At 39.2% G+C, this 26765-nt stretch overlaps 1 protein-coding gene across 2 annotated transcripts in view; it reads left to right on the forward strand.

Moving 5' to 3' along the window:
• The first annotated feature begins 3228 nt into the window (after positions 1-3228).
• usp6nl (USP6 N-terminal like) overlaps positions 3229-26765 on the forward strand; it is a 42920-nt gene continuing 19383 nt past the window's right edge. Inside the window, exons 1-2 of one of the 2 annotated variants that reach the window (XM_079454690.1) lie at positions 3229-3424; positions 9343-9428. In XM_079454690.1, the coding sequence (XP_079310816.1) occupies positions 9425-9428 (4 nt within the window). In that variant the 5' untranslated portion in view covers positions 3229-3424; positions 9343-9424. Of the gene's footprint in view, positions 3425-9342; positions 9429-19496; positions 19703-26765 lie in introns of those variants that run through there. The other variant, XM_079454689.1, reaches the window with a different exon arrangement.

Raw genomic sequence — 26765 nt, forward strand, 5'->3', positions numbered from 1 at the left:
TCCAGAACGGGAGGTTTTGATATAAAGATTTTTTAGGAGAACACTTTGGCTTGGTATCCTTAGCCGCCTCTTCTTTAATCTTCACGTTGCTTTCCTTTCTCCTTTCTCCTTTCGTTTGTTTCTTTTCTCGGAAAGAGGGTCGAGGAGTTTTCCATTTGGCTTATAAATACGTAATGCATTGTAAAGTTTGTCTTTACAACAGCGGTAAGTTTCATTTAGTTGAGTATTGTGCTGTCACCATGATAAGACGATTTAGAAGTATTTAGTCACCTTCAGTGGATAAATGTATTAGTTTGACAACGAGATAAAAGTAATTCGAGGACTTTGCTTTTAGCTGTTTAGATTTTTCTGGTTTCTCTGTCTTTGCTGTTAACCTAACTGTGTAGCTGGAACGGTCAGACTTATTTTTGTAAATGTATGTTGTGTGATGCAGTTTTTTGCCTCTGTCTCCGATATTAAACCATTTTTCCTAATACTCGTCTCTTTCTCTGTGGCGTGGTGTTCCAGTATCCGTCCAGTATGTTGTACGAATGTTGTGGCGTTTCACGTCTCTTCTCTATCTCCCGCCTCACTTCTCTCTGTATCGTTTGTGGTTTCATTTCTCCGATATTTGCTTTCGTTTGCAGTTGATTTCCGTCCCATCACCAAACATGGTAAATATACATAAAGATCTGTATATGTATATTTCTGTGCAGCCCAACTTGCTTTAACAGTAGATGGACAGCCGCATCGTGCTCTTATTAGAACGTGACCTCGCCCCTGTTCCTTCGGGACGTGACGTCCGACCTCAAAAACGAGGAACCGGTTCACGTCAAGTCCAAATTGACCCGCTTCCTTAAAGATTTCACTAGATGCAATGTGCAAACTCAACGATGTATAAAAGCGAAGGTGCTGACTATGATGAGGTCACACTGTTCTGTACTGTACTGCTGCTCTGGGCGTAGCCCCCCGTCTGTTTCTGTGTCTGTGTCCCGATTCACTGTGCCGTCCATGTCTGCATCCCTACAGAGATACCAGAGAGTCCCAAATCTATTTACTACCATTATAAGAAAATAACGTTGATCATTTATATGCTCCAGAAGGTTATTATATCAGGTGTTAGGGATTCGATGCTTGCTTTTGTTTATCAGTCATGTTAAGTTCACATCATTTCATAAAGGGAAGAGTTCATCCAAAAATAAAACTCCTTGATTTACAAAACGCTCATTTGATTGTAAACTGTCGATGGGTTGAAGACCCACGAATAAATAGCTAAAGAAAATGATACGTGTAAAGTATATATGACATCATGTGTGCTCTGTTCCAAGATACCGAAGCTCGAATAGATTGACAGAATTGATAGAATGTTTATTCTTCGGTGAACTATGGGTTTCAACAGCAGCAAATCTCAAATAAATCAATAAATCATCGCAGGTATGCAGGAATTTCTGTTCAACTTTACAACAACATTAAAAAAGTTCCTGCCCGTTCATACTTCACAGGCGTATTGAGTTACAATAGCTATCAAAAGAAAAGGTTTTGTGTTGTTGCGATTTCAAATATGACGCTTTTAAAATACATGTTGCAAAAGAAGTGTCAGAACTAAAGGAGTCCGTGTCAGTGCCTGACTGAAAACTGAATCTGGGCCTGTATGAACGTCAAATCATTTCATCGAAGAGCTTTGCTGGATTCCAAAGACTTCACATCAGACGACAAAGACGTCCAGCAACACGATGGAGGAAAAACTCATCCTGGCCATGTGAGGCTGCAGGACAGGTAAGGCGAGAATAGCCATGAACATGAGCCAGTTTATTCAGATTGGCATACATCTATAGGACTGTCATCAAACGCATTTGACTATAACCTGACAATGAAAGCAAAGGATTCCTTTTACATTCCAGTTCAATGCAATGATATTATAAGGATTCACTATGGGTCAGGAATACACTGCTTATGAACGTATTAGGTACTTTAATGTATTAGAAGTGGATAATAAAAGAAACGACGCTGTTATATTACAGTACATTCATCTCGAACGGTTATTATCCCTTGGCTGCATGCTATGCAATTCTGCATAGAGCGGGAAGGAACATTTTAGGATTATATCATCGGATTGTTTACAATATGTTGTGTCACTGACACATGAAAAATAATCAAAAGCATCTGGTTGAAAGACTTACAATAAGAGGTCGAATGCTGCCCTCTAGTGTCCACACTGTGGAGTTGCGCTTATAAGGACGTGTTCACGTGACAAAACATAAACTTTCACTCTATTTAAAAGTGTGTGTGTATATATTAGTAATATAGAAAGAACATATAGGTCGACTCATAAATCTGACAAATCATGATTTTAAATGATAATCTCAACAGGTAGTAGTGGATATAATATATTAATTATATGAGTGATAATTTATAGGGAACAAAATAAAATAGACAGTATCATTGAAATGTCACATGAAACACATTTTACAGTTTTCTTATTTGTTAAACGTTGAATTGATTTGACGTATTGTCTTTACAATGACAAATAAAGGCTCGTCAACTCAAATATACATGTATGGATGCTAAATGTTGCCAGCAAAAGATATTCTTGATTAAATAATACAAATAAAAAGTCTTTTTAAGTATTTCTTTCATGTGGCGGTGGACATCATTCTACATTATAAACTGCTTGAATACTAAACACCTGTTATGTTTCATTTGTTTATTGCATTTTGGTCAAATTTGAATATATGCACGTAAATAAATATCGTATTTCTAATCCACGCTGTTTACAAATGATTCTTTAAATATATTATAAAACTAACCACGACCACCCGCGTCACATCACGTGACCACCGGGGGCCGCCTCCCACCGTTCGTGAAGCACCGTGTCATCCCATAGTTTAACGAGTTTACTATATTCCTAAACGTGTGACGAATATAAATAAAGAAAACAAGTGTTTTAAAACTTCAAAGCAAATCTACTGACTGCGAAAGTTCCTAAATGTGTGATTGTAGCACCGTACCGTGCCGCAAGATGGCGCCTCAGTGCCGTTTGTTTCCTTCACCGGCTACCGGAAGCTATCATGCGTTGTTAAAGCGCAATTTTCATGAAAAACGTTCATTTACGACGTACGTCAAACTAAAGCAAGACTCGAGTATAATATAAAAAGACTCGATTTTATAATGAACGCATATACGCATATATTAGCCATTATAATTCACGTTTGAATATATGATAATAAAGCGTGCGTGCGTGGTGACGACACGACTTCTGTGTTGTTTTGACGTGGGGCGGGAGGCGCGTGAGTACCTGAGCCGCTGCTGCAGGGGTTTCCATAGTGAGCGCAGTTCTCACTCGCTTCGACGGTCACCGCAGACTTCCTGCCGCCGGACTATGCGACTGTTCCGCCTTCGGTTTCACCGCGGGACCGGCTGAAGGGATGCGAGCGGAGCTTCAAAGGTAAACGTGCGGATCGGATCTGTTGATAAAGTTCGCGGTCCGTCCTGCTAAAGTAGCGTTAGCGGGGCACTCTGAGCCCCGTGCGGGGAAACGCGGCCGTTAAGGCGACATCTGTCACCCGCAGTGTGTGACGTCAGGGGCTTCCGTGCGCCGTTACGTAGGAAACGCGATTTTAATTCACTGTAAACTTGATTTAAATTGGATTCAATGAGGCCTAGCGCCAAGTGCGTGATGTCGACGGGCTGTTCAGAAACACGAACGGCGCCGCCTGGTTGGCTGAGAGGCGCAGATGCAGAACGCTGATTGGCTGAGCTTGCCGTCACTCATTAGGTGTCCCGAGCGATGGGCGACACTGCAAAATACGGGGTCAGGTATCGCCGATACTTTTAAGTTTGAAAAACCTGTATTTTAACCTAAATGTCACTTCGTAAATCGGAATACATCAGTCATTTGTGCTGTCAAAGTGCCATATATTTAAAGTTATGTTTAAATAACCTAATAAAAATAGCCCGTATCTCCTTGGACATTGGAGGACTTTGGGGGGTCCAGCTAGAGGGACTTTCTTCTTTTGTTTATAAGTTTTACTTCGTTTACAAACAATCATGCGCACTTTGTGTATATGAAGCCAGATATGTTTCATGAAAATGATACGTTTTATGTTGTTAGTTTAAACAAAACATTTAGTAATAAATCCATTACTGTGAAATTCATGCACAAGTTTAAAAACGTAGATTTTTATTTGTACCGAAACAAATACACGATACCTAAACAACTTCTCCTTTAAGGCTTCTCTGTCAAAGTAAACGTAAAACAAATATAGGCTACATTTCAAATAAACAAAGCACGTAGATTTATTACGGAATGTTTTGTTTAAACTAACAAACTAAAATGTACCTTGCGTCATATATACAAAGTGCGCAGGATTGTTTGTAAACACGAAGTAAAATACATAAACAAAAGCAGAAAGTACCGCTAGCTGGACACCCCAAAGTCCTCCCAGGAGATATTCCAGAGGCCCCATGAATCTCGCTCCCTAAAGTGCCCGTTTGCGCTTGGTACCGCTGGATTAGTGTACGAGATGTAAACAGTAGCATAAAGTCTACTTTACCATCGTTTACAGAACTTTGAAGCAAAATATCGATCATTGAAACCAGTATCAATCCGACTGCGTTGGTATCGATATTAGGATCGCTTCTCCCATCCTTAGTCCCAAACGGCTCTAAATCTTTGAAACCTAAATGACAGTATTTCATGAAATGCATTTCATCATCATTTTTCAACGCAGCGTTGTCCCGAATCACTAGTACAGTCGTTTTAAGACGTTTAATTATTACGACATGCGGAAAGGAAAATAACGTAGTGTGTTCTTTAAAGTATTTTGAAGATACCATGTAAAAACGATACTACACTTGCGATAGTATTTAGTATAGCGTGTGCCAGTACAAAATCTCTATAATGGTACATTTATGCAAGAGTCAGATTCCAGCCATATTCAAACCACCAATGAATACGACTTTATTCATATTACAGCATATTAGCTATTCTTATAATAAGGTTAAGTGGTTTTATTATAATATCTGTGTAATTCAATCTCAAACCGCACTTCATTACCCAAAAATGTGTCTAATAAAGCCTATAACATAGGCCTATGGGAGACGTATATTATACTGTAGGTTTCATGCACGAGCAAAGATCCATTATAAAGATTGATAGTGGGTGTGTGTCTCTCGGCATTCTCACATTCTGCTGAGCTGTGTTGCCTATATGTATGTCACTCACATCGCTGTCCTGTCACTGTATATAGAGCCGAACACTCGCAGGTCTGACATCAGATATGAACTCATTAAAGAAATGTGAAGGCATAGATAAACAGATAGATAGGTACAGCTTAGTTTGATAAAAACGATATAGCTCCTTTCAATACCTGTAATTATACTTGTTTCAGGTGAAATAGTAGAAAGGATGCAACACGGTCAGATAGCCTAGATGCTCTACTTTAAGTAGGTGTGAACAGTCGGCAGTTTGTGTATTATGTTAATAAAAAATACTTTTATTCCTTTATTCTGATGATAACTGGTGGAAGTGAATTAAGAGCCAAAGCACACACATACACACAGATATGTGATGGATGACTGTGGCTGGAGAAGTAGAGATGAACCGATGGGGAACCGAACAGATAAGGATAGATCACTTCCTGTGCAAGCGGGTGGATTTGTACCATGGCATCGCACACAGCGGAGCAAAGCTTTCATAGCGGGCGCATTACACATTCTCTGATGGGCACTAGCGTGGGACGCAGTTATTACTTTTGTGAAACATGTCCCCTAACCCAGCAGCGCAGACATTGCTACTGTAGTTTTATAACTGGCCCTCAGGGCGGGGGGATTCTGTTGGAAATCTAGTTTGTTTGCAAATATTTCTGTGACAATATTTGATAACATTTGTATGCATGTGTTAAAAGGGCCGAATCGGTTGCAGCATAACAAAATAGCTATAGGTTAAAGGTACAACCTGTAAGATTATTGCCTTAACAGCAGGGTTATATATTTTTTAACTTGTGTTTTTACATAATCCCATATATTTCTAACAACGTTTGAATTGCAGAGAAATTTGTCCTGTATAATTTGACCATACGTTACTTGCAGCTAATTCAATAAAATGAAATAAAAATCATGGAATGAACTATAACAGGAACTTGCATCCAAAAACATCATATGATAGTCCCGTCGTGGAGGTGAAGAAGACGAAATTTCTATGCGCTTTTAAAACAGGAGCAACTACCGGAGCAGTCTTTGCATTTCAATAGTCAGCTAAAAAGTGTATTAAAGTCATTGTGATGTTGGTTAATTTTATACCGGCAAACAAAATGGAAGAATATGTCTGAAAATGAGTTTTCACCCAACCTAGTATCTGAATTCAAGATCACACTGGATGTTCAGCTACAATAAAGGAGGGTCTATATGTATGGAAACACAAAGCGTTAAAGGTCTCCACATTCCTGAGCTCCAACTCTGGTGCATGAAAGGTTGCCCAGCGCCGCTACAGATGCCCGCTGGCACGGAGAGATGGTTTGGCTTGAACAGAAAACCCAAGCACTGATATTCAGATGAGGAAAATGTGCGTGGCCTATGTGGTTGTTGTGAATTCACTTATTTAACTTCACCCTCACATGGCTGTTCCTCTTTCTGATGTGCGAGCTGAATGTGTGAACATATGGCTGCAGTAATCCCATCATTAAGACCGGCTTTTCCACAGTCTCCCCCTCTCCTTCTTCCTCACCTACCAAGTGTTAGTTTCCCGTCTACTTCCATTGATCTTCGAAGAAATCATCTCTCATCATGTGATGCATTGGATGCTCTTAATGCCAGTTCGTATAGTCTTCAGATTGCATTTCTTTAAAAGCGAATGAATGTTTTCCAGTCATCGTTCAGCAGTGGAATGCGAGGACACCTTCACTCGCTTTTGAAACCTTGTATTTATTTGTTACCCGTAGCAACAACTCAACCTCATCGTCCATCCATTTAGGATGTCTTGGAAACGCTTGAAAACGCTTGTGTGGACTTAGTTCGTTTTAAAATAAAAGCTCTATGTTGGTTGGAACATGATTTACATTGCTCTTTAATCTAGTTTGACAATGCAAGGTCAAATTTGAGAGCTAAGATGTTTAGAAGATATGCAGTCTGTTTTTCTCCATCATATCTATCATAGGACTCAAAAGGACCAATTTTGATACTTTTATTGTGTCTTGTATATGGTTCAAATCATTTTAAAGTGTTAGTTCTTTAGTACTTTTTCTTGTTCAGAACACTAAAGAAGATATTTCGAGGAAAGTTGGTAACCAAACAACATTGGGACCTATTGACTTCCGGTGTATGGACACAAAACCACTCAGACGTTTCTCAAAATATCTTGCTTCACAGAAGAAAGTGTCATATAGGTTTTGAACAACATGAGGGTGAATAAATGATGACGTATTTCTATATTGGAGTGAAACATCCCTTTAAACGGTGCAAAGTCAAATCTTCTTTTAAGAACTTAAAAAAAAATATGGAAATGTAAAAATGCGCATAATTGTCATTGTGAACATTTCCTTGAATTATAAATGATTGCTCATCTTTCAAGCGTGTGAGAGGGAGAGGTCTTATTCACATGTCCTGTCACCTTCACCCGTTCTGTATCATCTTATTACAGTGATTACCTCCTCTCATGCCATCCTTCGCTTTCTCATTACTATCATCCACTCACACGCATACAATGAAAGTAATAGTTACTCTACTATAGTGAATGGTGACGGCAGGAGGCCGGGGCAGAGGGGTTATTAGTTGTCCTAAGTGATGGAGTTATTGGGAAAACTGAAAAGGCAGGGAGGGTCATGACAAGGCGGCGGGTGACGTCAAAGTCTCGATATCCTCATGTGTTTGTGTTTAGAGCTGGGTGGGAATGATTTTCATTTGATGTAATAGACCACTTTAACGTACAAGTTGCGGGGGGTTTATTCTCACCTAGACAGCTGTAAGGCATTCGTTGACCTGCAGAAGACTGTAAATACATTAGTTTTTTCTGAGCATCCCAACCTGTAATTTTCGGACAAATGGGCTTAGAAGTTAGTTCTGAAAAGAACATGCAAGGTTATTTTGAGTGCAGATGGCATGCGGTGTGATATTTTGGTTTCTAATGCAAATACAATCATGCATTCTTATGTTTTTTAAGTGTTTGTAATCTACCTATGCATTTTGATGTACAGTTAAATTTTTTCATTTCACTGTTTGACATTTTTAACAACATTATGCACTTAAAGGGACAGTTCACCCAAAAATGTCTGTAATAAAGTTCCATAAAAGGGAAGGAAGGAGGCGGGAACCGGCGAACATTCAAACAATAAAACTTTAATTAAATAAACAATAAACACAGAAGTAACTGACCGGCAGCCACCTCACGGTCGACTGCCGGCCATAAAACATACACACACTAAACATATGACCGGGCCCGGTCCTCTCTCGTCAACCGTCCTGCCGAACATCCTTTTAAGCTCCCAATCTCCTCCGTGATAAGATGCGGGACCGGTGCGCGCACAGCTGCTTGCACTTATCACTCACGCCACCGGCCCCGCCGCACGGCTCTCATCCCGCCTTCCTCACCACAATGTCATTTCTGTCTCAATTTAGACTTCAACTTTTGTTTTGGATGATGTTTTGCTTATTGCTCCCTAAACTCTTTGTAAGTTGCTTTGGATCAAAGCGTCTGCTAAATGTAACTTGTAATCCTTAAATTGTTTCAAATCAGTATGAACGTTCTGATGAACACAAAGAAAGATTTTTTGGAAGAATGCTAGTAACCAAACCACCTTTGACATGCCATAGCAGGAAAAAATGCTTTATAAGTGTATTTGTTCTGTTGAAAACAACAGAAGATATTTTGAAGAATGTAAGAAAGCAAACAATTGTATTCTTGTAAAGTATCTTTACACTTCAGCCACAAACACATTGATACAACAGATTCAGAATTTGTGAGAATAAGTTAAACCTGCCTTCATACATTAAGGTAAAAAACGACTATTGGCTTTAGTTTTTACCAATAACAAACTAAAAAATCATCGGAAGAGTTTGGCTCCGAAATGAGAGAACTCTAAAATGTTCATAAATCCTTGTTTTATTGTGTTTGTTAGGTGTATTATTTTAGGTATGTCTTAAATCAAAACAAACCAACTGCAGCTTGATTGATATTAATTGGAATGCACAATAAAAAAATCAGTTATCTCATTTTGCAACCAAACTCTTCATCTGTTATTAGTACGGATTAACGGTACCGATAAAGTCAAGCACTTGTTTTCACCAAACCTGTCTTGACATTCCTAAATGATGGTCTGATATGTTGGCTGGTCTTTTTTGTTGCTGAGGATGTGTGTTTGATCTGTGCAGGTCATGAGTTCCTTGAGGAGAACAGCTGTTGAGAAGAACCTTGCCTGGTGCTCACACCCCCACCGACACGCAGCATCACAGTATGAGTGAGTACATATACAAATCATAAGCAAAACACCACAATGTTGATACAAAAGATGAACACACTCCTTCGTGAAACACGCAAAGAACAATTTATGCTGTAAATCTATCGCTTTTTTGGATTTTTGGATTCATGAAGTGCGAAATAAATGTACACATGCTCCCTGTCACTTGTAAATGGTGCGTAAGACATTCAAACATTCTGCATTCTTTTAGACAAACTGATGACACTTTGTTTTGATGGACTTTGTATCATAATGATGTTTAAGAGCTTCTGTACTCTTTCTCGTTTAATTTTTAACTGGGTAAGACACAGAACTCGTCACTGTCTTGTTTTACACAGCCGTCCAATCACAGTGGAGGAAAGGCGGGTCAAACATTAGATTGACCAACCATCACACTTGCCTTAAAGAGGATTTTGTGGATGATCACATTGAATCTGAGCATCTGGCCATGTGTTACTCTCAAGCATTTAGACTCTGTGTGATTTATGAAGGTTTTGTTGGTGGTCAGCAGATAAGTTTTTTTAAATTAGAGTATGGAGTAGTTTAAAGGTCCAGTGTATGAAATTTAGCAGGATCTAAGAGGAGAGCAGTTTGTCCGTTTAAGGCTACTCTAGAAGCAACATGGCAAGTTCCATGTAAGTGGACCCGCCGTTTATATAGATAGAAATAGCTGTCACACCGCCAGCGACAAATTGACGCAATGTCATTCATTCCAAACTCGTCTACTTCCGGCGACAGTGGAAGTGGGCGTGTCTAGCAACGCGAAAAAGTTGAGAAATGCTCAACTTATGAAATTGACAAACCACTTTTGGGAGCGACTACCAATAGGAGTACAGAAGTGGAGCTCACGTCGTCCGTCTCTCGTCAGTTACTGCAGGGTTTGTTTATAAATGTTACTAGAGCAACCAAAGCTAGGAGCGCCGCCTTATGACCTCTTAGCAAGAGACTTGCGACACACAGTCGCTGGTGGTGTGAACGTACAGTGAGGTAATAAAAACATAACGCTTCATTATGTAACCTCTTTATAGACCTCTGAAGACATAGTTACGTAAATGATATTGCATTTCTGTCTATAGGTCCTCCTAAAAATTACACACTCGACCTTTAAAGGTAGGTTCTTATAAATGAGGGTTTTTAGGAAATGCAACGTTCTTATTTTGATACATAGTAATATGCATTAGATACTGTATACTTTTCACACTTTTGTTGTTCACTTGCATTAGCAAATTTGCAGTATGGCTACTCTTCCATGTCAGTCATAGCCAGGGATCCAAGATAAGAGTAGATGTGTCGCTACGTAAATAACTTAATAAGACTTAGAAACGTGAGCGATTTATTTGTAGATACATGGCTCTTTACATCTTGTTTCAAAACAGCTTGAGTCCCATGAAATCTGGTTAAAGAACCACTCTTGACTCCGGTTAAATTAACTCAGATCCTACATTAAGTTCCTGTAAGAACAGGATATTATGGGGGTTTGACTTTTAATCTCACAGATGGCGTGTTTTAGGACGGCAGTGTATTTAAGTGTATTCGGTTGTTGTGGCAACTGTGTGGGGATTAGAATGGTCATCTCTGGAAGGGCTGATTTGAGACTTTACCCGGATTGGTGTGTCCCCTGTTGAGTCTCCACCACACCATTAAGCATCAGCAACGATACTGAATATTCACAAGTCTTCGATTCTTTGATCCTCACCTAAGTTTTAAATATACAGTTAAAATTTTAAAAAGATTTAACACTTACACGGTGAAAAGGTTTTTAGAAATGCATAGTGCTTATGGCAGATATATATTTAAAATCACGTATGCTCACTTAGTTACATGTGGTGTGGCCCTGCTTCATTTATTCATTTGGCAGACGCTTTTATCCAAAGCGACTTACAAGTGAAGCATGTGAAGCATTTGATACCTAATGTTTCAATTGAAATTGACTCTTAGGAGGCACGATTCGATTCACAATCGACTCTTGACATACTAATAGCGCTAAGCATATTCGTGACATCATCGTGTCACATTTGCGATCACAGTCAAGCTAGTGTTATCAATTTAGCTTCTAGTATCTCGTAACTCGTACTGCATGTTGACTGGCAGTCATTCTATAAATTGCTAAAACCTTGATTTGTAACTGCGACATAGTCGAAAAAAGTTATTACCTCTGAGGAATGTGTAAAGACAAATCTAAGCCAACCATGCCACACCTGACATAACAACAAAGTTACGATGTTTCAGGAAAGTTACACAACAAAGTTACGATGTTTCAGGAAAGTTACACAACAAAGTTAAGATGTTTCAGGAAAGTTACACAACGAAGTTACGATGTTTCAGGAAAGTTACACAACGAAGTTACGATGTTTCAGGAAAGTTACACAACGAAGTTACGATGTTTCAGGAAAGTTAAACAACGAAGTTACGATGTTTCAGGAAAGTTACACAACAAAGTTACGATGTTTCAGGAAAGTTACACAACGAAGTTACGATGTTTCAGGAAAGTTACACAACGAAGTTACGATGTTTCAGGAAAGTTACACAACGAAGTTACGATGTTTCAGGAAAGTTACACAACGAAGTTACGATGTTTCAGGAAAGTTACACAACGAAGTTACGATGTTTCAGGAAAGTTACACAACAACGTTACGATGTTTCAGGAAAGTTACACAACAAAGTTACGATGTTTCAGGAAAGTAACACAACAAAGTTACGATGTTTCAGGAAAGTAACACAACAAAGTTACGATGTTTCAGGAAAGTTACACAACAAAGTTACGATGTTTCAGGAAAGTAACACAACAAAGTTACGATGTTTCAGGAAAGTAACACAACAAAGTTACGATGTTTCAGGAAAGTTACACAACAAAGTTACGATGTTTCAGGAAAGTTACACAACAACGTTACGATGTTTCAGGAAAGTTACACAACAAAGTTAGTTATGTTTAGAAACATAGCATTTCACATAAAAAAAGTTTTAAATAATACAGTAACACATTATTTTATCATTATCTCAGATCTCTGGCAGTCAGGGAGCAGAGACATTTTTCCCAGTTTCCCATAGCTTGATGTTTTATTACCCGCTGTTTTATTATCCTTGTTTTGAGCTTTCGATATACAGTAGTTGCACAGTAATGTTGATGGTTTATTTTAAATGGCTGTAGGGAAATCTATTAGATGCATCATTCTTTTGTTTTTATGAAACGGGAAAATGCTGCAGTCTTTTTTTCCTCTAAGGGGTGCTGGCACATAAGGTGGCCCAAATATGAATTTCTTTCATTTTTACTCAACCTAACGTCAATTCAAACTCACATGGGGAGTAACAAATGATACATTTTTTAAGGGTTGGTACCTTTTCCGTATAAAAGTACTCTCTGCAAACTTTTGAAACAAACGCTCTACAAATACTCATGTTCTGACACTCGAGGCTTTAATGTCTGAGCTAGTTCTACACATGTCTCTCTTTTTCCCAAACCCACTCCGCCTTCTTTTCGCATGTTTAGCCTCTAATGCTCGACTCGGCAGGGTCCTGATTCTTTCATCTTCAACATCAATAAGAATCGAAGAAAGAGAAAAAACACAAAGACCAAAAGCAGCTATGTTAAAAGGCACCTGAAATAGCTGGACAGAAGTGTGTCTGCATGTGTGTAATCTTGGCAGCTCTTGTGGATGTGGTGCAGACAATTTGAGGCAAGAAAATAATGCTGTTTGTTTATTTTGCTTCTGTTTCTTCTGATCTAATTTCAACTCTTGTTTATGTGTAAAAGAGAGTTTTTGCAGCACAGCCCATTTTTTGACCTTGCATACGTGTTGCTTTAGTGTTGAGGAATAGGATGTTGTGTGTGTATGTGTTGAGTTAATTACTCTAATTACCCCATACCCCCCGCTCATTCACCCCGTGTCGGCTCTAATGAGAGGACGTGACATCATCCTGGATTCGCTGATGTGTATGAACCATGAAAAAAAGATGCCATTTCATTTTCCCTCCTGAGCATCTCATGTTTTATAATCTATGAAAGATTTGGTCACAGCTTATTATTGATCCGTCGTAATGTACTGTTACATATGGCCGCTTTACCAGGTGCCAACAGAAGATGGGGTTTATTGATCATGCGATGACAGATGCACATTGAATACCACTGGAGAAGATGGCGAGTGTATTATAAATGCATAATGTTCTCAAATATGTTTGGGTGGGTAAAAATCTGAGTATATTTAGAAAAACTGTGAAGGATGGAGTGCAGACAGATCAGGTTGTAAAGTTGCAACATTACCCAGAATTAAACGCATGAATAAACGACCACTTTATTCAGCCACATTTTTTTTAAACGCATGAATAAACGACCACTTTATTAAACGCATGAATAAACGCATGAATAAACGACCACTTTATTCAGCCACAACTACCGGGGTAGTTACTGCTGATTGGACGGATCCCCTGTCAATCAAGATAAACAGTCAGGCGTGTGTTTTCATAGAAAGAAATGGAGTTTGTTCAGCACTACTTTCAAGAAGGACATTCATATGGCGTGATTCTAGATATGCTTCTAACATATCATGATATTAAGATCAGCTTGCGCTCTATTGAAAGACACCTCAAGAATGCAGGTTTATTCAGACGAAAAAACGATTCCCTATTAATCGATGTCAGGAATTAGATTAGATTCCAGAAACACAATGCTTTCAGAGCAGATGCAAAACACCAAATTTGAACCCACAATAAGGACAGTACATTATATATTTGTGTACACTGCCGCCAGCTACTTTTTCTTGTTATTCTGTACCGCTAGCTACAGAACTGTACTTCCTGTTTATCTTGATTGACAGGGGTTCCGTCCAATCAGCAGTAACTACCCCGGTCACACAAAAGACCTACCTTTTCCGGTTTGACCGAATTGTCGTTGTGTTTTCTGACTTGTCGTTGTGTTTTCTGATTTGTTATTTTGTTTCCGGATTTGTCGTTGTGTTTCCGGAATTGTTGTTGTGCTTTATGGTTTGTTAATGTGTTTTCAGATTTGGTGTTGCGTTTTGCGATTTGTTGTTTTGTTTGGCACTTTACGGCTTCCGTAGTTTTGTATGTGTGTGTGTTTGAATCCGTGTGTGTGCGCGTCTTTCACCTTTTTTGTTTTTACTTGTATAACTTTAAATGTTTGTATACTTTTAATAAGTCAATATGTTTCATGTACAGCTGCTTCGTAACAATGAAAATTTAAATTAAAGTTGACGTAACCAAAAAACATTGGCCCTCAATTGACTTCCATTCTATAGACACAAAACCCCCCAGACGTTATTCTAAATATTCTTTTGTGTTTCGCAGAAAAAATAAGGTGTTTTTAACCCCAAAAGTTACGAATTGTAGCTTTAAACAATTTGGCTAGCATGCACTAGCTCTATTTGTTTACAAAAGTCATTTGTTTGAACTGTTTGTTATTAAGTGCAATAGGATTTACACATGTTTAAGTGTGGCTTAAGTGTCGTTTTATACAAATACACTGTATTACCGTCTAAAGCCGACGTCAAGCTACCCAAAGCTTGGAGTTATCCAACCAGCATGCCCGTTTAGTATGTCATGTGATGTTCACCCAGATGCCCTTGGTTTGATGTTGAATATGTGGGTGTGTTTGCACAGCTAACTAGATGGATGATCACAGGAAGGAAGTCAAAGAGGAATGTGATTACATTTCCCAGTAAACATTGGAACTTGAGGAAATGGATCTGTGCTCTGTTAGTTTGCACACACACACACAAACTGTCTGGACTGGAGTAGGCTACTAACAGGTTACCATTACAAGTAACAACAGTAGTTTTGTTTGTGGATAAGACATGTATGTTTATTTTCATTTACAACATTCTGTGCCTCATGTTTCTGGAGCGAGAGAGTGTATGACGTTTTCTTTGCCGCAATACTTTATCTCTTGTTCAAGGGCGTGTTTGTGTGACTTGGGAGAGTGCATGAGAGTAAAAGGTCTTCAGCTTTTAAACGTACTACCTACAGTACATAGTTTGTACTTCCTTTTGGATGGACCCACATGAACTCTATGCCTGTAGACCTTGCAACACTTCCACAGACGATGAACGCCTGACATTCACGGAAAACTATGCACACCTTGCATGGCAAGCTTTTTTCTTTAGAAGTTATGCTTATTGGAGAAAAAGAAAACACTTGATGCAATTTGTGCCAAAAATGTGAAGTAGCTTCTGGAAATGCAATGGAAGAAATAACTTGTATGTTTGGCTGGTTTTATAGGCAAACAAGTTGTTCTTACAAATTTCAAGGTTGTTAAAATAAGTTACTCGAGTAACATGGCATTGAAACGTAAAGAAAATATCATGAAGCACAGAATGGACTATTTACAGGGCTGTGTATTGTGTATTTGAAATTATGTCTGTAAAATCATTTTATTAGTTTTGGATGGACGGAAATTATGATCAAACAGGGTTTTTTGGTTTCTCTAACACAATGAATAACAGAGGTTTGTAACAGTAGCCAAAGCTTCCACCCACATTTAGGCATTTGGCAGACGCTTTTATCCAAAGCGACTTACAATGCATTATACATAGGTATCTGCAATCCCCTGGGATCTAACACACAACCTTGCGTTGTTAACGCAATGCTCTTGTCACTGAGCTACAGGAAAGCATCCAAAGTTGCGAATCAAGCTTATGAGCAAAATTGTAATATCCCTTAAATACAAAATAATTTGTATGCAATTAGAATTGAGCAATCTTTTACAATGAATGTGAACGTGCAGGATAAGAGATTGGCCAACAGGACGTGACACGCTGTTGGGGTTTTCCCAATCCTCTCTTTTTCTCTGTCAATGGTGGTCAATAAAAGAAGAAAAAGTTCACGCTTGAGATTATAGAAGGCACATCTTCATGTAATACACATACTGTACTGTTTGCTGTGTGGTGCAGTGAGATTTCAGTGTCTGTGTGTGCGTGTCTAAACCTAATGAGTGCATTCTCCAACATTCATTATTAAAACTCAACTGAGCCATGCAGCCTGGGTTTTACAACTCCGACACTGTTGTTATGATGACGCAACACTCCATCTGACACACTGAGGATCTTGCGGTAGAAATTCTGATTTCAGATCAGTTCCGCGCTCAGCCCACACTTATCAGGTTTAACTGCCACAGAATAATATCATGGAGTTTAGCACTGTAGGTGTCAAGAACAGACCCTCCAAGATCTTCTCTTTCTATTGCTTTGTTTCTCTGTTACACAAGATATCACAATTTGGGGGGGAAGAGGGGGCAGAACGTCGCCTCAATTTCCCATAACTTCCCAGTGATAGGGAGCCAGGCTGAACAGATTGCTTCTTGGTTGTATGTGTGTGTTTTCTGACCTGAAGCGTGTAATCTGAGCAGTATCTGTCTGTCTGGTCATTTCTCTGGTTGCCATCTATCCGTCTCTATGACCTCCCTCCATCGAGGTCAACTTGCTAAATAATGAGATATGCCATGCCTTAAGTTTGGAAAATAAATTGAAACGATATTAAAGCTGCAAGCAGTAACTTTTTGGGTTAAAAATAAACCAAAATCACTTATTGGTCAAATGCATAGAAGTCAACTTTCCAAACTCTCCTATCGCTGATTCACGACGTTAATGCTTGTAATGGGAAATTACATGTGTGTGCTTGGGTTGGATTTCACTGGAAATGCTGCTGAAGGCAGCTGCCAGACTGTTGACAAGTCTGCGTTTTTCCGGATAGTGTTGAATGGCCATTGGGCTGGCAACCCAGAATTATCAACACGGAGGTGCCGTGCCCAAGCACCCTCATTAAAGAAAACGCCACAAGTAATGTCCAGTTTTATGTTTTTAACAAAAAAGGCGTAAGAAGGGATATGTTGCGTGATTTGCAACCAACCGCTCACTCCACCGCTCACCCCTCCTTTTCGAAGCACTATGGTGGCTGACACAGGACAAAGATGTCTTCACGTTTCCCCCTGTTTGCTGAAGGAGATAACATATTTATGTAGACACAACATGGTGTATTCCATGCAAGGAGACCCGTGGTGTATGTAGATAGAAATAGATGATTCTAAGGTATAAAAACATGACGCTTCACACCTCTGAAGACAGTTATGTACTGTATATTATTACATTTCTGACCATTTGGTTATACGGTACACCCAATTATCAATTAGCTGTACTTTCTATTTTATTTCTTATTATTGGATGATATTTTAAAAAGCTATTAAACTTGTTTTTGACACTATAACACTGATATTGGCTAATGTTTATTTAATGCACGTGATACTACCGTCTACCGTAGTAAAAGCTTCATGAATTTCTGCCACATAAAAAAGGCGCAAGCCTAGTTATCGCAAACCATTGTGATATTTTGATAAATTCGATATATCTTCCAAATATCCAACCATTCCATGCTATCTTTTGTCCAGTGTTTTGTAAAAGCTTTATGCTCTAAAGAACACATTTACACTGTGAATGCAGTAATGCTGAACTTGCACTGCAGTTTGGTTAGCAGAGGTTTTTTTTGCAGCACTCCAGTTTCAGTCTCGTGATAGCTGTGGTTAAATACAGTCTCCGGTTTACTCACCGTGGTATTTTGTGGTGAGCTGTGATGATGTAATGTTACTGTAATTGTCTCTGGCTGATATGTGTTTTTGACGGTTTTAGCTCTAATGAGGCCATCATGGAGATTGATTACAGGGGAGCTTACATACTAAGTATCTTTACAACACACACACTGCATCAACGTGTCATATTTACAAGACACACTCTGCATTAGTGTAGCATGATAACATTCTACCCTTGAGCGATATCAGTCCTGTGACAGGTAAAGTTAGATGATTGGCATGCTTGGAGGTGTGTTGTGTGTGTTTCTGTATGAGTGTGTGTTATATTATTGTAGGGTTTGGTGTGCTGTATGATTAAACCTGTGGCTTTCTGTGTGTGTGTGTGTGTTTGATTAATGACAAAATATTTACTCTACACTTGGTATTTACCAAGTGTTTACATTTGTGTGTTTGGCTTCTGTCACATTATAACATGCATTACCTGAATAAAATATTAAAAAGAAGGATGATCGGCCACTGTTCTCAACTAGGCTCGTCATGATTATCATCTGTCACGTTTATACCTTTCTTTTCCTCACGATTCCTGTCATACTCTCTGCCTCAAAATGATCGATGACCGGCCACGATTTCTATTCCAGTCGTGGGTATGTTCTGTAGATCAAAACAGCATTCACGTACTCCTGAATCAAGGAGGAACAGAGGAGAGAGAGAGTTGAGAGGAGGGGCTGTTGTAACAGATGCTCTCTAATTTAAAGCTGTCAGAGCACAACCCGGGCTGTGAAGAATAAACGGCAGAGAGAGACAGAATAGAGCGGAGCAGTCCTGGTATTGATTTGGATGTTTGCGAGAGAGAGAGAGAGAGAGAGAGAGAAAGTCTGTAGATGTACGGTAGGGAGAATTGTAGTCACTTTATCTAGATGGTCTCTCTCACCTGACACACAAACACACTGCGGTTAAAGGAGATTGAAGTGGACTTTGTGTCTCTCTGCCATAAACCAGAAGAATCACAGCAATACTGAGTGCAAGAAGAATTTGTGTGTGGGAAAGAGAGAGAAGCAATGAGAAAAGATGTAAGTGATGAAGAAAGAAGACGCGGACCCGTTTGGACCACCAGGACTGGCAGAATTCTGCAGGAGTATTTTGGGTTTTGCAGGAGTTGATTTTTTAACCCTGACGCTGCAGATTTGATACTGAGTTACCGAGTTAGAAAGATTGAATTCATGCACTATGCATTGCTAATATGTTTTTATTAGTGTTGTGGACCAAAGCTATTGCTGGATTTGCTTTTTTATGTGAAATGAAGTGACGTCAATGGCAACAAGGCTACCAGAGACCCTATAAGGAGGAGGAGACAAGTTACTCGAAAAACATGAATGGAAGAGCTCACTTGCTTTTTGATAGATGCATTGGCAGTTTACTTTAGAAGTGCAAAAGTGTTGCTTTTTGTTAGTTGGATGTCATTTTTGATTTGATTTGAGATTTAGCGAAACGTTATCTTGCCATATGGACCACAGAGTCAATTATAATACTTGGTTGGGTGTCCTGGACGAGCAAAATTGATCGTAGTATTCTTTTCATGTATAACAAGAATGAGGCTCTTCAGTCTTTGTTCTGCACTGGCCCCGCCTCCTGCCACACCTTTTATTCACATCTCGGCTCCACCTACATCTAAGCATGCAGGTGCTGCAGATTGTTAAGGAACTGGTGTCGCCGTCTCGCCGTCGTGCTGCCAGCAGGTTTGCAGGTGTGTATGTAAAAATGAGCAGAAGTGTGTGCATGCGTATGGTTTGTAAAGCTAAGTGTTTTAGAGATTGTCATCGGAGTTAATTTATAGGGTTCGCACCAGCTAACACTCGACAGGTGCAGAGATTGTGTAAGGGAGGGAACGTGTGCGCGCGCATGTGTGTGTCCGGCAGTCAAGGACAAAGAACGAAAGCTGTTTAATATGATATTGATGGAATAGTTGGTCATCGTCTTTGTCACGAAACGTGTTTTTAAATATAAAAGCAATGATTTTAAGTACTGATTTTAAATGTAAAGTATATAATGCATTAACATACAAATTATCATAATAAAGCGAATTGTGTAATAATAATAATACGAATTTTTGTATTTCATTGCATTTTCTGCTGAAAATCTCATTACCGTAACACATCCGGCCGTATCTGAGTGCATGATATGTTGTTGAGTGTTGTTGTTAAATGTTCTGCTAGAAGTTCTCAAATGACAAAATAATTATGTATAATAAAAAAAGAAAAAATGACTGATGTAACGTAAGGACTGTTTCCACAAACACAGATTTTTACATTAAAGGACAGATAAATTGCAACCAACTGTAGAGAAGTTTTTCCGTTTAGAGGCTAATTCCATGTTGGTCCCTCGGTGTGTGTGTAGGTATTAAAAGTTAATTCAACTATAATAAAAACATAACGCTTCATTTTGTAAGGAGACTCGCGGTGTATGTAGATAGAAACAGTTCATTCTTAGATAGTAAAAACATGTATTTTATATTGCATTTCTGTCAGTAGAACCTCCAAAAAACGACACACTGGACAGGCATGACAAAATTCTTCAAATCAGACCTTTATTTTGTTTTTAATTCCTAAAAGTCATTTCTTAAATCATGTTTGACATCTTAATTTATTTCCATCTTTTGAACACAAAGTGAGGCATTTTGAAGAGTTTGCATGCTTCTGTTTTCAGGTCCATAAGAGTCAAATTATGATTTACAATTTATTCTAAAGACTTTCGACTTTGTATCCCTATAACCAGCCATCGCTTTAACTGTCATGTGTCATCTTTCCCGCAAATATGGCCCTCAAATCTCATTAGGTTTGCCGTTATGTTCAAGTCAAGAAAAGCATTTTTTAAAACATTTACTTTTGTGTTCCACGGAGGAGATTTTGTCACCAGAATGTTTGTAATGTGCTTGTAATAAACAGTTTCTGTGCATGGAAGTGATGCCATACGTCAGTTTTGAATCCTGTTAACCGAAGACTTTTCCCCGTTGTTTTGTTTTATTTTTTATTCCAAAACTTTATTGATCCAGCCTCATAATTTAGTAACTTTCCCATTGTTTAAACACAGTGTGCACACCTGCTTGGTTTGTGTGTTCGATGGTCGGCACTTTCAGTAAATAGTTTTTAACCTGTACTGTTCTATCACAGGATTTATTTCCATCTACTCTCAGTCAGCGAGGACTCCACCACTTTTGTTTAATATTGTTGTGGGTTACAGTAGATTTTTTTGTACGTGTTTATAGATTTTTCTACTTAATCATTTACATATATTCATTTGGCAGACGCTTTTATCCAAAGCGACTTACAAGTAGTTTTATACAGTGACACATTACTGCAGAGCAATCAGGGGTAAGGTGCCTTCAGTCATGACCTGCTGGCACTGAGATTAGAACCACCAACCTTCTGATCACAAGCCCAGATCAGTGATCAGTGACAAGGGATAATGCTCACATCTGATTTGGCTAAAAGAGTCGAGTCTTAAATCAGTGATGTAACGCAAGAATGCACGCTGGTAAATAATTTATCTTCTTAATCTCGCAAATATTTCTGTGTCCTTTCCATTTTTTTTGCATTGGTCAAAGGAGAGTTTTCACAGATTTATTATGCTGCCATGCATATACTATGTTAGGACTATAAAGTTTATACATTTTATTATTGCTTCTAAAACTCTGAAGGACAAAAGTTTAATATTTTTAAGAAACATTGATATTTTTGTCGAGGTGACCGTACTTGCAGTTTTGCCGTGTGTGTGCTCCGAGTGGTCAGTTAAGTGTACGTGTGTGAATAGGAGCTCTTGTTTGTTAGTCAGTCTGGTATGTAGTGTGTGGGTCTGAAGTGTGACGTTTCTCTCAAGTAAACAAACAGCGGTATTGTCAGAGCGCATCGCATTGCCTCCTTTCCTGCTTACTGTCATATTTGTCCACCAGTCCACAAAGAATTTTATTTTCTCCATTTTATGTACCTTCTTTCGCTGTCTCTCAGTCGTGTCCCGTTTCGCTTGGACTGATAAGAAACTGGATCGCTTTAAAGCTGCTGAACGTTTTTTTCAACATGCCGAGTGAGGGAATCTGATAAGTGTGTGTGTGTTTTCGTCAAACTCATGCAGACCAAAAATCTGAATCGCATTGACACAGATCTTGGAGAGAATGAGCCAGGTAAGACATGATGACATCGCCATGGTTTTGATTTATCAGCTAGGTGTTTTCTGGAATGTTTGACCTTTTGTTGCTTTTTTATCTTGTTTACAATGAGATTGGAAGAGAGAATTGGATTGTTCAATAGGAGTTGCTGGGTTTGATGTTTACACTTTTGTCCCTTATATAGGCGGCACATTTTCTAAAGACTTCGATGGTCGTATGTCAGTGTAACATGTAGAAACACACATTGAAAAGCTTTATTAAGAATTATATTGAGAAGATGTATAACAAAACCAACATCTGCACAAACCAGGATATCAAATAATCTTCTAGATGCTACAGAATAGACGAAGATGCCTGTCCATGTGTACATTAACCAACTATGTAAAAACTAGCCCTCGTTAAAAGCCTCATTTAAAAGTAATAGGATACTTTTCTTGCACATTTTCTGTGTTGATTTGTATAGAAAGCAATGCAAAACAGGAAGCAGAAGTTTTTAGTCTGTTGGAATTAAAGGCAGAATGCATGATTCTGTTGAGAAATCTTTTTTTGTCATGCTGGTTGGAAATCTCTTCACGTCCTGATAGCAAGACAAATATATTTTTATATTTATATGTGGTCTGTGAAAGGCGTAGGACCGAAAAACGTTCGACCAATAAAAACATTCTGGCCGAACGTTTTGACGATAGCCATTGGTTGAGACTGGTCCTGTTTACATATTCATCCAAAGTCATTTGCATCCCACTGCGCAGCCAGTTCATGCAGACATCATGCGTCAACAAAAACCAGACTTGCCTGAGAAACCTTCTGCTAGTAAATATAAAAAACGATTGACATTGTTTGAAAAAGCAGTGACGAAAAAACGTCTGGACCACGAAAGCGGTAAAACTCGAATTAACATCGGTGCAGCTTTTACGCGATGGGGACAGCTCCGGAAGGAAAAGGGAATGAACGACGATACCATGGTTGCTCTGTTTCTTTTGGAAGGGTATGTACATGCTTCGATAAGAATGTGTTGGTGTTTTGGAGGGGGCGTGGCTTGGGAAGGCGATTCGCATGGGGATTGTAGCGGTAAGAAACGACAGAAATTGGACTGTCAAACCTTTGGTTTGCTTTCCGCCCTTGTCACTGCCCTTGGTCCCTGCTCAATCCTCTATTTCATTAAGGCTGAAATAAGGGTGAAATGATGTACGAGTGAAGAGGAGGTGAATGTGGCTCCAGTCAGACCTAACATTACACTCATTTGCTCAGAGAGAGAGAGAGAGCAGGAGAAGCTTCATTGAAAAAAGAAGGGCAAGAAAATGATAAATCACAGTGGAGGCTATAATATGTATATTTGTGTTATGCTGTAATATAGACCGTTTCATTGGACGTGTGTGCCGGGATTGCATTGAACTTCCGGTCTGCTTTTGGCTAGTTTTTAATAATATATAACTATTTATATTTAATTTAATTTATGTTAATATTAATATATCTTATTTTTTTATCGTATAACAATTGTATTAAATAAACGATTTGTTGAATTCAGTTGGATGTTCATTTAAAATTCTCCTGTAGTTTGGTCGCATTTAAACAAACCGTACGGTACATTGACATCTAGCGTTTGAGCTTGGTATCGCGGTCTACGTTAAAAATATTGAAGAGACGAGTTTAGCCAAGTAACGGTTCTTCTCGGTTTTCATTTGCCTATTATGAGAAATAAACTACAGTCTGACACACTATTGTTTGTGAATGTGTGCAGGAAGTTAAGGACAGTCCACGAACGCATGCGCAGTAACGTTTGTTTATGTTGTCACTCTAAAACCATCTATAAAATGATGCATAAAATAAAAAATGCTTTAAATTTGGTTGCCATTGCTAAGAGAACAAGTTCCTATTTAAAGCTTAATAAATCGCTACTGAACTAAATGATTGTGCTATAGATTGATTGCTATACTATTTCATAGTATGCTGAAATGACATTTCTCAACATACCCGTATGGTCTACTGTTTCCAGTGAAAACACAAATTGTGAATCCATGGATTCATGGCTGATATTACCCACAACTCGAAGGGCGGAGTTTAGTGACGCTTCACTGCGTTAATACATTTAAATAGAATATGATACTTTGCAGATAGTTACAGAATGTCTTGTACCCACTGATAGTGTGCAAATGTGACTTGGTTTGCTGGCTTTGCATGATTAGTTGATGTTAAGATATTAGGAATGCTAGACAAGATAGTGGGGGATATGATCAGTGTCATGTTAATGCCTGTTAAAAAGTGCAAATAGACCCTTCCTTGTAAGTGCATTACACTAAATGCCATTTTGTTACAAATTGCAGACCTAGGGAAGGTCTGAATGATTTCGTTCATTTAAAAAGGCTGATTTGTACATTCAAAGCTATGAAAGAGGCTGTGGTTGGAATGGTAGCTAGAAAGTGTGTGCGAGTAATCTAATGTAATGACAGACGCTACCAGAGTTCAGTGTATTTCTGTGCGTGTGAAGTTATAAAGAGCCAGACTATTCATTGACATCACAAAACTGAAAATACCACTTTGAGGAAGTTCTGGATATTTTTAGAGAGGGAGAGAGCTTGAGAGACAGCGATATTAAGAACACAGCAGGAATTGAGGAGTTTGTAAAACGGAACAATGAGAAATAACGTCTTGAAGTGTTGATGAAAATAGCTGTGGATAATAGCTCTAAATTCTTCCCTCTGAAACTTGTATGAATCTTTGTTAAGTGGTGTCAGACAGTGTCAGTGTGTGGGAGACATAAAGCTGGATGGCTCTTGAATCCGAGTGAAATCATCTGTGAGGGCAAAGATGCCAGAGTGAAGAAATGAACACAGGAACATGTCTGTAGCCCAACAATGTGTTGCATTGAAAGCATTTTCGGGCAACATATGTTTATAAAATAGAAAATGAGGTTTTGACACACATTTTATTGGTCTTGTAACTATACATTAGCAGTCATAAGATCACCTTCAGACCTGCAGCAGAGACTGGCATAAATGATGCATGATTTCATGGCTTATATTTAGTTGTAAGTTTGTCATGGCAAATAATAAACTGTAATTGTCCTTCACAGCATTCTCCATTCATTCATTTTCAATATACTTATACTTCAAAAATACATACAGATTTTTTGTTCTAAATGTGCTACTGTCACACTTCAGGACTGGAAGGACGGTTTAACAGGGTTTAATTTGCAAACAGGTAAAAATCCACAGGTGAGTATAACATCCACAGGTAAGACTAACATCCACGGGTAAGTATAACATCCGCAGGTAAGAGTAAAATCCACGGAATAGATAATCCAAAAGTTCAGAACTAGCGGCATACAAAAGACAACTAGCCGTGACATTGAACAAAGCACAACACTATATATAGAGTCTAAGGGGAGATGCATAGAAGCCACGAATGGTGCCAGAATAGAAAGAGCCAGATGATGGTCCAGAGACCAGCCAGGAGGAGGCCCCAGGGTGGCGTCAAGATAGGAGCCACGGTAGAGTGCTAAGGTACGACGCCCTGGGGACGAGCGACGGAGACTGAGCCAATGAGGTGGCAGTCCAGGGTTGAGCCGAGCAGACTGGGCGCCCGGGTGAAATCGAGGGTCAGGAGGGCCAGGCGAAGTGGAAGGCTCAGGCGACAGAGGCTGGGACCAGGAAGACCGCGGCGGAGCCAGAGCGACCGAGGATGGAGGTGGTGCCGGAGGGAAGGAGGAACCCCGAGGCGGCCAATGGTCAAATACTGAGCAATGCGGAGCCGGAGGGACGAGGGAGCCTGGTGGAGCTCTTGGGATGAAGGGCCATGAGGAAAGCAGGAGCCAAGGTGTTTCCACTCGGTCGGAGTGCTGAGGTGGAGTCCAGGTCTCGGAGGCTGGAGGCAGAGACATGTTAGCTGGCGGATGGAGATCCCGAACTATCGGGTTGGTGGCTGGCTGGTCCCTGGTTTAGGATGGATCCGTGGGGGTTCGGAGGGCTGGTCTGTGGAGGATCGGGTCGCGCATCCTAGGTGAGCCGGAGCAGACCACCAATTTACAGATGGGACTGGATGATTAATATGCTCACTCTCATCACTTTCCCCCGACCCCGGCTGAGACGCTGAGTTGTTACAGCTAGTTATTGAAGTCTCTTTATTCTCACACAAGCTCAAATCAAGATTTGAAGTTTTATTTATATATTCGACAAATGGAAGTAATAATAATAAGGATCACCTGCTTCAAAAAATACATTTACAGTAACCATACCATACAATACAATACACTTGGCTCAAGGCCTAAGGAAAACGCATTATTTTTATTATATGATGACTGCGTAGCTTAACATTGAATATAGTTCAAACCACAACTGCTGAAATGTAAAAGATATAATGCCATAAAGCTTTAATAGTATGAATACAAGTATACATACAAATACCTTGTTAAAATATGATGGCGTACAGCAATTATCATTTTCAACCCATTCTAAGTGATGAAGTCATTTTCACAGTTTGAACAAAACCTCTGTCAGCCAGCTGGGTAATGTTACCTTGGCAACTATATTCTGGATTTGTAGCAAAAATGGTCAATGAATCAAAGACGATAAATGTTTTATGGTTTTAAACCACGTGTGGTGTTGACAATTGACACATTCCGTCTTTATTTAAATATATTATTAAAAATGCA

Source organism: Barbatula barbatula, assembly GCF_947034865.1.
Source record: "Barbatula barbatula genome assembly, chromosome: 4".
NCBI lineage: Eukaryota > Metazoa > Chordata > Actinopteri > Cypriniformes > Nemacheilidae > Barbatula > Barbatula barbatula.